General features: G+C 39.9%; 1 protein-coding gene across 1 annotated transcript; it reads left to right on the forward strand.

Annotated features, from left to right (window-relative positions):
- The first annotated feature begins 5,145 nt into the window (after window positions 1-5,145).
- GPR63 (G protein-coupled receptor 63) lies at window positions 5,146-6,405 on the forward strand. The gene has a single exon (XM_009947617.1). The coding sequence runs from the start codon at window positions 5,146-5,148 to the stop codon at window positions 6,403-6,405; it is 1,260 nt and encodes a 419-aa protein (XP_009945919.1).
- The last annotated feature ends 5,021 nt before the right edge of the window (window positions 6,406-11,426 follow it).

An 11,426-nucleotide genomic window follows, 5' to 3' on the forward strand; every position in this document is an offset into this window, starting at 1 on the left:
CACTTGCTTCTACTCCCCTTGTCTGGTGCCTTCTGCTTCGGACAATTTGTGATAAAGCAGTATTTTCTAAAACTTTGATTCTTTATCTTGGAATATTTGCAGTTGGGTTTTTGTAGTTGTTTGTTTGGGATTTTTTCCCCCTCTTTAAAGCTTTTATGATACATGTTATCATAACATAACTGCTGAACTTCACATGTCGGGGTATAAAGTTGTGTGGCATAAATGTTTAAAGAGCTGTAAACTTAACCTAAGTGTATATATTTTAAAGTTAGTCAAGTAACTACATGTTTGTGCTCAAAATGTCTGTTCGTATGAGATGGCCATGTACCCTTTGCAGTCAGCAGAGAGAGATAGGTGCTTCATGAGGGTTATTCACCTCTTCTGACATGGGCACCTGTCTAAAGATCATGTGAAATATATCCTAAATTGCCTTCTAAATCCACGGAAGCTCTATGGCATCCACAGCATCCTGTGACAAATATTTTCACAATTAATTGTGAAGTAATCATTTCCAGTTCTGGGCTCCTCAGTTCAAGAGAGGCGTGGACATACGGGAGAGAGTCTAGTGAAGGGCTACAAAGGTGATGAAAAGACTGGAGCACCTCTTTTGTGAGGAAAGGCTGAGAAAGCTGGCACTGTTTATCCTGGAGCAAAGAAGGCTCAGGGGGTCTTACGAATGTCTATAAATACCTGAAAGGAGGGTGCAAAGAGGACAGAGCCAGGCTCTTTTCAGTGGTGCCCAGTGACAGGACCAGAGGCAATGGGCACAAAGTGAAACACAGGAGGTTTCCCCTGAGCATCCACTTTTTCTCACTGTGAGGGTGACTGACCACTGGCACAGGTTACACAGAGGGGTTGTGGAGTCTTCATCTTTGGAGATACTCAAAAGCTGTCTGAACGTGGTCCTGAGCAACTGATTCTAGGTGGCCCTGTTTGAACAGAGGGGTTGGATGAGTTGACCTCTAGAGGTCCCTTCAAACCTCAACCCATTCTGGGATTTTGTGATTCCTTTGGCTTTTCCTGTCCTTATATTATGAGAGACCGCAATCACTCATTTTCCCTGTGCTACTAATAATTCTGCAGACCTCTCTGATAGCTTTTTTCAGTCACTTTTGAATGGAGATCAGGTGGAGCAGAACTGTACTCAAAATAAGAGGTGCCATGGATGTGTACTGTAGCAGGTAGCATATATAAATATACAGTGTATGTAGATAGCTTCTGCTTTTCTTCTCAGTTTCTTTGCTAATAATTCTGAACACTTGGCTGATGTTTTCATAGAGCAGACTATCAAAACTTGAAGATCTGTTTTTCTTCTGGATGGTTATTTTTGGTTTAGCATCTGTTAGTGTGCAGATAACTTTTATTTCTATACATGCATAGCTTTACCTCTAGCAACACTAAATTTTATCTGGCAGTCTATTAGCTTGTCACTAACTGTAATGAGATCCCTCTGTACCTCTTTATAGTTGACCTTTGCTTTTATTAAATTGCTCTGAAAAACAGTTCATGTTCATCATCAGCAAATGTCATGGTTTCACATTTCCCTCTTCTCCCCTATAGGTTGAAGAGCTTGAAACCTAGTATAGATTTTCTTTGTATGATCATTCTGGTGACATTTATTCGCTGCAAAACTAACTGCTCCTTCTTTTGTTTCCTATTTTAAATTGGTTATTGTCTGTGAGAGGGCTTTGCATTTATCTAATGGCAGATTAGTTTCTTTTAGAGCCTTGGTGGAGAGAGTTTGTCAAAAACAATAAAAAAGTACAAAAGTTACCTTTGCTGGCTTATTGCTTACAGAGCTCTAAAAGATACTGCCCTGGGGATCTAATTTTATGTACTTCATGATTTTAAATCTAAAATTATTTGTTGACTTCATGCTCTTTTGCAGTCCCTGCAGAACGCTACAGCTTCCTTCCCTCTTCAGTGTTCTTGGCCTGTGGGGTCATAAACTTCGGTGGAACTTTGGGTGAGATTTTCATATTCATTGTTAAAATCCTTCCTTATTTATGCTGGAAAGCTGCGTTAACCTTTCTGCTGTTGGTTACAGATTTTATTCTAACAAATATGTTAAAGATGACTAGTAAAGGAAAGATTTATAAAGGCAAAATAAAGAGGAGTTTTAGCCTGTAATTAACATTGAGACTTTCTCTAGGAGAGTTACTGTAAAAATGAAGGGGAAAGAATGAAGAGAAAAGGAAAATCTAGAATAAAGTTAACAGAATTTGGCATTTTTGCAAAATGTCCGTGTCCACAGCTTAGTATACTCTTGCGGAGTGTAACAATCTTTGAATATAATGGGATAAAATAGAAAATTACGATATTCCCTCCCATTCAAACAGGAAGACCTCTAGAAAGTGGAATTTGTGTGACTCTGTATTGGGTTTGCTGGCAAGGTTTTAGTAGTAGGGATGCTACAGGGATGGCTTCTGTGAGAAGCTGCTAGAGGGTTCCCCTGTGTCTGATAGAGCCAGTGCCAGCTGGCTCCAAGATGGACCCACTGCTGGCCAAGGCCGAGCCCATCAGCAACAGTGGCAGCGCCTCTGGGATAAGATATTGAAGAAGTGTGGGGAAAAAAAACTCTGCTGGAAGTCCACGCTGGAGCAGGTTTGCTGGCAGGACTTGTGACCCTGCAGGGAACCCATGCTGGAGCAGTCTGTTCCTGAGTGACTGCACCCCATGGAAGGGACCCACTCTGGAGCAGTTTGTGAAGAACTGTGGGAAGGACTCATGTTGGAGAAGTTCATGGAGGACTGTCTCCCATGGGAGAGACCCCACAGTGGAGCAGGGGAAGAGTGTGAGGAGTCCTCCCCCTGAGGAGGAAGGAGCGCCAGAAACAACGTGTGATGAACTGACCCCAACCCCCATTCCTTGTCCTCATGCGCTGCTCGAGGGGAAGAGGTAGAGAAATCATGAATAAAGTTAAGCCCAGGAAGAAAGGAGGGGTGGGGCAGAAGGTATTTTAAGATTTGTGTTTCTTTTTTCATTATACTACTTTGATTTGATTGGTAATAAATTAAACTGATTTCCCCAAGTTGAGTCTGTTTTGCCCGTGACGGTAGTTGCTGAGTGATCTCTCCCTGTCTGTATCTCGACCCATGAGCCTTTTGTTGTATTTTCTCTCCCCTGAGAGAAGGAATGATAGAGCAGCTTTGGTGGGCACTTGGCATCCAGCCTGGTTCAACCCACCACAGACTCAATGAAATTAGGATGTTTATAATAGTATACCTTCATGATACCATTGAAAATTAGAGGAAACACAGAGGTTAATCATTTGTCTTAGAAAAAATACTGAAGGCAGTGTGGCCTTGGAAATCATCTCGCAATACTGAGCTTGCAGATAGGAAGGGAATAGCTTTGCTACAGAACGGGAGGAGCGGGTCATACTGCTGATGTTCCAGGATGATTCCTTGGCAGCAGCCTGAGCAGGCTTGCATTCGGGTTGCTAGAAGTCCAAACTGGGGACATAGGTTAGACTTTGTTGTCTTACAGTTCATTTCTTTGTTGGTGAAATATTTTCCAGGGAAGAGTAAACTTTTGATCCTCCATGAAGCATGCGATCCTTGTGTAAATTTGTAAAAGCATTCCTTCCTCCCTTCACTTTTGCCCAAGTTGATACTAAACAGAACCTGCATGAATACTGTGGGCAGGATTTGTGTTGCCAAACAAGCGCCCGTAGTTAGTAGCACAAGTTTGTCACCATCTGCAGAGATGGAGGAGATGGATTGCCCTCTGAAGATGTCTCTATCAGTCTCCTGACTAAAAACATGGAAACAGCCTGAAGTGACTAGTACAGTCATTCAGAATGAATGAGGTGAATCCCACTTTATGTTTCTGGCTGTGGTAATCTGTTTTGTTGTTGGTTTTTTTTTGTTGTTTGTTTTTTTTTTTTGTTTTTTTTTTTTTTTAGAAGGGCATAGAATACTTCTGGGTTCCAGCTTGATCAGATGCCAGGGTACTATGGGAGCGTTTAATTGAATAGCGCAATATAGAGGGGAGGAGCTCTATGAAGAGCTAGCACTGAAAAGGGGAGACAACTCTCAACTCCTTTTCATTTTATTTGTCTGTAAGAACAGTACATGTAATAATACAATACATGTAATAATAGTACAACAAGACAGTACACATAAACTATAAAATGAAAAGTTGCATTGTATCAGCATAACAATGAGGGAGGGAGTTCAGCAGAATGTCTAAGGATTAGGTTTACAAGGAAGAAGAGGGTGCACATGGTTAAATTATGTGGGATACCAAGATGAATTAACAAAGACTTGTCTAGACCTGTGAATGCAGGAAAGCTTGCTGCAGGCTGAAGCAACTGAAGAATAGTTTCCTGCACCTTGATATGAGTTGGTCAATAAATGAAACAAATTGAGAAATACTTTTATCCTGTGGACAAGTTATTTAATAATTAGGAACAGGTTAGGATGTTTTATATGTGTTTTCCTGAGGAATCTGCTGATGATGACTGACATGGAACCAAGGGTTCTGTAATACGTAGGATAGCTCACATAGGTAGGCTTTTCAGTACTTACCAAACAGGCACATAGGCAATAGTGGTACTGTTTAAGCTGTTTGGAAATGTTATTCCAAAGTTATTATAAAGTGTTATTATAAAGTTTCTAGCTGTAGGAAATTTGAAATTTGAAAAGAAAGTGATGAAGTTAGTTTAAAAATTATGAGATTTAAATAAGATACTGATTTTATTTATTCACTCTTAATCAGTAAAGTGTTTCCAAACACAAAAGTTTTCCAGTCCTGGTTACGGTAGAAAAAATCTGGGTGAGCGAGAGTATTGAATGGTATCGGCAATACACAGGAGCAGGATCTATAATAAAAAGACCAAATATTACGAGACTCCTGTGACTGGTGCTTACGTAAATTGTGTCGACCTAAAGTGTAAATATGTATTAAGGATCCTTTCGTCATTAAGGAAAGCGAAGCAACTGTTTGGTTCCCATTGGTATCAGAGTCTTACTTTGTTTCTTTACATTTCTTTTTCAGATGGAAATACTGACACAAATTTAAGAACTTTGATGCTTTCAGATGTTGAATTTTGATTTGTGAAATGACCAGGAATAAGATACTGCCTGAACAAGACGAAATGCCTTGAAGACCTTCAGTTCTGCTTTCATCTCTCCTGAAGCAATGGTTTTCTCAGCAATGTTGACGCTGGCCCACTCTGGGACCTCAAATGCTACTTTTATTGTTTATGAAAATGCCTATACGAATTTTACCACTCCCCAGTTCTTGCTTCGTAGTGGCACAACACAGCCATTGAGATATAGTTCCGGTGCTGTGCTCACCACTGAGAGAAGTACTTTTCTGGTAAACACTACAGCTATCCTGCCATCACAAGAAGTTTTCAGGAGCTTGAGTTTGCCACTCCAGATCATTCTTTCTGCTGCTATGATATTTATCCTGTTGGTTTCTTTCCTTGGAAACTTTGTTGTCTGCCTCATGGTCTACCAGAAGGCAGCTATGCGATCTGCAATTAACATCCTCTTAGCAAGCCTGGCTTTTGCAGACATGCTGCTGGCAGTGCTGAACATGCCTTTTGCTCTGATAACAATCATCACCACTCAGTGGATTTTTGGGGATATATTCTGCAGAGTGTCTGCCATGTTTTTCTGGCTTTTTGTCATAGAGGGGGTAGCCATTCTTCTTATTATTAGTATTGACCGATTTCTCATCATAGTTCAGAGGCAAGATAAACTGAACCCTTACCGTGCAAAGATTCTCATTGTGATTTCCTGGGCAGCATCCTTTGTTGTTGCTTTTCCGTTATCAGTAGGGAATCCTAATCTGCAGATACCCTCGAGAGCACCTCAGTGTGTGTTTGGCTACTCTACAAGCCCAGGTTACCGAGCCTATGTGATAGTCATCTTGCTAATTTCTTTTTTTATTCCATTCCTAGTAATGCTGTATTCTTTTATGGGCATACTCAACACCGTCCGCCACAATGCAGTTCGCATCCATAGCCACCCTGATAGCATATGCCTCAGCCAGGCCAGCAAACTTGGTCTCATGAGCTTACAGAGACCTTTTCAGATGAATATTGATATGAGCTTTAAAACTCGTGCCTTCACAACCATCTTAATTTTGTTCCTTGTCTTCATAGTCTGTTGGGCGCCCTTCACCACTTACAGCCTTATTGCCACATTCAACAGCCACTTCTACTACAAGCACAACTTTTTTGAGATAAGCACTTGGCTCCTTTGGCTCTGCTACCTCAAGTCTGCACTGAACCCCCTGATTTACTACTGGAGGATTAAGAAGTTTCATGATGCATGCTTGGACTTGATGCCCAAATACTTCAAGTTTTTGCCACAGCTACCTGGCCATACAAGGCGGCGCATTCGACCCAGTGCCATCTATGTGTGTGGGGAGCATCGGTCAGTAGTGTGAAGCTGCGGTTGTTTGACAGTGATTGCTATTTTCTGGGATTATTTGTTTTTTAGGCTTTGGGTTGAATTTTGTTTTGTTTAATATGGCTTCTTCAGTATGGCCATATCTTATAACTTGATTAAATTTTGCAGTACTCTGTGCAATGTGGGTAAGGAAAGATCAAGGGAGGGAAAGTGATTGGTTGTAGTTGGGTTTACTACCAGAATACAATGTCAACAAAATAACAAATGTTACCTCTAGGATTCCATGGAAATCCATTCTTTTAAATGAAGACTGCATTTGTAACATTTTGTCAGGTTTATGCTTACTAGGCCTGCAATTGCATCTAATTGTAGGGACTTTTTATGCTGCTAAGATACAGTATATTTAGTTGGTGTAATTTTTCGGAAAAATGTTGCTGCTGTCTGTCAATATATCAGAGCCAAAAAGTCTGATTAGGTTACTTTTATTTAATTTTAACAATATTTTGGAAGTTTTCATGGTGACGCTAGAAAACTTTTTCCTTTTTTTTTTAATATTTCCATTAATATTTTTGTGCACTTTATAAAATCTACTATAGAATTTGTTCATTGGAATATTTTGTTCTGTATTGAAGGGGTATTATTATTATTTGTTATATTGGTGAATTTCAATGAAAGACACATGTAAGCTCTCGGAGGGCAGCTTATGTTGGTATAGGTACACCTAAAGTCATTGATTTGCTGTTTTTCTAACACCTGATACAACTGATCAAAAGTCACATTACCCGCTCAGTTATCGGCGGGGTTGGAACAAGAAAATGGAGGAATGAAAGGGAAAGCAAGCAGTGAAAATACCCTGTCCCAAGGTTTAGGCTAACACAAGTTCTAGAAAAATACAAGTTCGTGAGAAAATTTTTGCAGGGAGAAATCGTGGCTATAGTTGTTACTTTAGGCTGCTACGTGCTATCCAAACCTGATGGTATGCCTGAAAACCTGTCTGAAATTGAGACTTTGGGCCTACAATTTACACTGTGTTGGTATGATGCTGTTTCTGCTTGGCATTCATCTAAGTCTGGGTCTGCTCTACACTGCTGAAATCATACTGCCCAGGCATTTGTTGGGGTAGAATTAGAAATAGTAGGTAAACCAGCAAACAAACAGCACATGAATCATAGTTGAGGCTAGGACTTAGTCTGTGTAGTAATGACTGCAAAAAAAAAAAAATTAAATCCTCAACTTACTTGTTTTCCAGTTTAAGTATTAAACAGAAATCATAAACTGATAATAACGAGTAACAGTTGGCCAGCAGAGTTTGCTGGGAATGTGAGTTAAATTCCCCTTTTCCCTCCGATACTACTTTACATTGATTTTTTTGTTGCCCCTTTTCCTCTGTAGTGTCTGCTGCCTGAAGGGTTTACTCTGCTGTTGCCATCTATTAGACATCAGCTTCCCCCCCTGAAATGCCAAACTACCTTTCTGATTAATGTCAGGCTGTCTCGGTACCTGTCTGGAAAGCAGAAAGGCAAAGGTTTTCCTTGATGATAGCAATTCAGACTTAGATTTTTTTTTTTTTTTAACCAGCTAATTAAATATTTAATATGAGGTAAGTAAAATTAAGACTTAGGTTTGAGTTTTGAAGTGAGATCCCCGGTTGCTCTGAGGCTGAGGAAGAATGACTGCAGAGTTTGTGCATCCTCGCAGTGGGCTTTTTGGAGCTGTCTATGATCAAGTACAGGAGGATTAATGTGCAACATACTTACCAACCAGGGCTAGGGTTTGGGCTTCTCTTGCTTCCATCTCTCTTTCAGTTCCCTGAAGCATGGGGACCTCTTCATTGCTCTTGTCCCCAAGGAGCAAGTAATAGCAACGTTATCTGTTTCTATCTATCCACACACTACAGGGCATTTCCTTCTCTGTGTGTGAAGGAAATGCCGTGTTTTATGTGGATGTCCAGGGAGTGCTTGCTTCCAGAGGTGGACTAAACATTTACACCCTAGATTTTATTTAGGTCTTCAGTGAAGAATTTATTTAACAGTTATCTCTGGTCTTCTCATTGACAACTATAGGTAAAGGTGCTGGCAATATTTAAATTTTAGGAATACAAAAAGAACAATTTTGGATCTAGTAACTTCATTTAAGAAAAAAAAATCTGCTAGCTGAGATTGTGGGTTACATGCAAAGGCACCCAGGCAGAGGCAATGCTATCAATGCCCATGCTTTCCGTTCCTTGTCAACTTCACTGACGATGGTGTGGATTTTTCTGATCAAAATGACAGGCAGTAAAATGTTCCTCTGTAAACCAGAGTGTTTTATGTGTCTTTGCAGTATAGATTTTATTTCTCAATTACATTTACATTGATAGTGGAAGTTTATGACCTGCTTAGTGTGGATTTTCTATTTCAGAGCTGTCATGCCTGTTTATCTCTGAAAGCAGCAAAATTGTGCTTAGAGCTAATGTAATAGAGTGAGAGCATACACTTGTCAAAGATGGCAGGAACAGGTATTTTTGCTGTCTTCCAGAGCTATAATGTAAGAGGTTTCAATGAATGTCGTAAAGCATGGTAATTCGAGAAGGAAAGAAGATGACTAATACAGGAAAGTTAGTGAAATGACTTTGTTGAATGGGGAGGGGAAAATATTCTGTGGGGATTTCATAATCTCTGATAAGTACTGGCTGTGAAATAGAAATTGCAAACATCAAAGGAAGTTAATTTGTCTTGATAATTTAGTCTTTGTTTACACTGACTGTAATAGTGTTTCCACTCACAGCTGCATCTGCTGGTACTTGGAGAAAAGAAACCCCTGTTGTGTGGCCGAATTTCAGAGGTGACTGACATGGTGATACAGTATTCACACAGGTTTTAGAGGTGATCAGAGCATGCAGTGAACAAAAGGGTGTTCAAAAAAAGCGACTGGGTGGCATAGAAGTATCCCCAGGGTAAATACGTGTTTACAGAACTATTTGGGCTATTGTGTCTAATATACTGTCTTTAGAGCAGTGCCTTGATAATTACAGCTGAAGTCCTAGGACCAAGTTGAAGACCGCTAAACTGCTCAGTCTTGCTGTCTGTGATCCTGTCAAGGTCAGCATAACCTTGCTAACATTCGTAATGTTAAAACACATATGTCTTGGTGGGATTGGGGCTACTGAGGCCTTTTAGTGGGCTTGAACAAGACCAAGGATTTTAAAAACTGAAATTGATCCTTTTTGATTCTACTGGGGAATTATAATTTTCTTCCTCTGCAGAAATGATACTTGTTACTCAATTGTATTCCCTCATGTTGCGTTTTCAGAAATCTTTGGTATGGAGGATTGAAATGAATGTATTTTGAATTATGTTGCGGTTTAATTCATTCTGTCAAAGCATGCTGCTTACACAAGTCTCATTTGTACAAATCTATTGCTAAAACGATTCTTTTGTACTCAAAGTTGTGTATTTTTGACATTTCTTGTTAGTCATGTAAAAATATTTATGTATATAGAGAAGAAAGTTGTTTTGCCTCTTACTGCTTTCTGTTACTATTCTTTTTCACTTGTATGCTTAATGCTTTTGTATTTTCTTTATTTGGGCATATGCATAAACAACTGCAAGATTTCAGTGAGTGGTCTTTCTGCAACCGTTTGAGATTTTTAATTCTCAACTCACTCAAAAGTGCCCTCCTTGAAAGAGATTTTGATTTATTTTTGTGTGAAAAATAAAAATTCAGAGCACAAACTTGTTGCGGCTGGAATGATGAGGGATTTAAGTCAAGTTTTCTAGGAGCCACTACTCTGCCATTATGAACTGGTTTGATCTTTTTTTGAGTAGTCATTTTCTGATGTGGAGAAACCTTGAATTACTGTTTTGAAACAAGCTGTTAAGTAGAATGACATTGTCTTTTCTGTACATATTACACCTGTGAAAATACCTGAGAAACGGAAAAAAAAAAAAAAGAAAAAATAAATATGAACATTCTCAAAATCTAGCAAAAGTCTATAGAATTGCTGTATCTTTGTGCATTCACAGGTTTCTTGGACTTAATGCCGAATTTCAGTTTCAGACACTTTATCTGTATATTAAATAACAAAGATTATTGGCCTGATTTAGATGGTTTTGTTTAAGCCAAAGTGTTTCTTGTGTAAAGAATTTACGGAATGCTCTTTTCTGAGACGTTGGGGTAGAGATGTATCAATATATCTAAGACAAATGAAGTAATATCCAGTAAAAGAGAGAGAAAGCCTAAAAAGAAAACAACTTTCCTGAAAATAGTACCTGAACTGGGTATACTACCTTTTAGCTAGGACTGAGTAACTAAGATCATCTTATTGTGCAATAAATAAAACAGGCAGTGGTACTGCATGACATGATTCATTTCAACACAAGACTGACCTTTATGATTCAAGTGCTGCAGGTTTGTGTGTGATGGATTATTCCCCATATTAGTAAAATGAAAAATGTTCAGCTTGCTAATGGTTTAGCAGAAATTCTGCTGGAGTAATTTATCTAAATGATAAAGAGTCAAGGTCTGTCCCTAAAGAATACCCCGAGAGGGGATGGGTATTTCCAGTTGCTTGGGAATGGTCCTTCTTGCTCAGCTTCCCACATGCCTAATGTTGAGACTCCTTCCCCGTACCTCTGCAACAATCACTTTTTCCTCCCTTCTCCTCCCCTAGTCCCCTCCACCTCCTCGAGGTAGCACCTTCTGTGCTGCTGTGTTGCAGCAAGTACAGTGGTGGTAGGAGATACTGGTGCTGATGGCAGGAGGAGGTGGAGGTGCCTGGAGAAGTTGTGGAGCCAGCCAGCCTCTTTCACCTAGTCCCGCTCCCTCCTGTCTTGAGTACAGTTTGGACCATCAGTGGTGGGCTGAGGGTGAGTTTTATCGCCTTTGGTTATCAGATTAGGGCTGTCAGCGGAGAGCTGTTACAGGAGCATGTGTATTTGCCTTTAGTGCTAGTGCAGGATTCTGGTTTTATCCCCCGTAGTGTTACAGATTTTAGTCCACCCCCATCTTTTGTCAAATGAGCTACGACGGTCTATAGCCAATTCATGGCTGAGCAAGTGTCCCGTAGCTGACTCCTGT

This window comes from Leptosomus discolor, chromosome 2 (genome assembly GCF_034619465.1).
Source record: "Leptosomus discolor isolate bLepDis1 chromosome 2, bLepDis1.hap2, whole genome shotgun sequence".
Classification (NCBI taxonomy): Eukaryota; Metazoa; Chordata; class Aves; order Leptosomiformes; family Leptosomidae; genus Leptosomus; species Leptosomus discolor.

Excerpts from the sequence above, each read along its gene's own strand:
- GPR63 (XM_009947617.1), top strand. The coding sequence starts at position 5,146 with ATGGTTTTCTCAGCAATGTTGACGCTGGCCCACTCTGGGACCTCAAAT.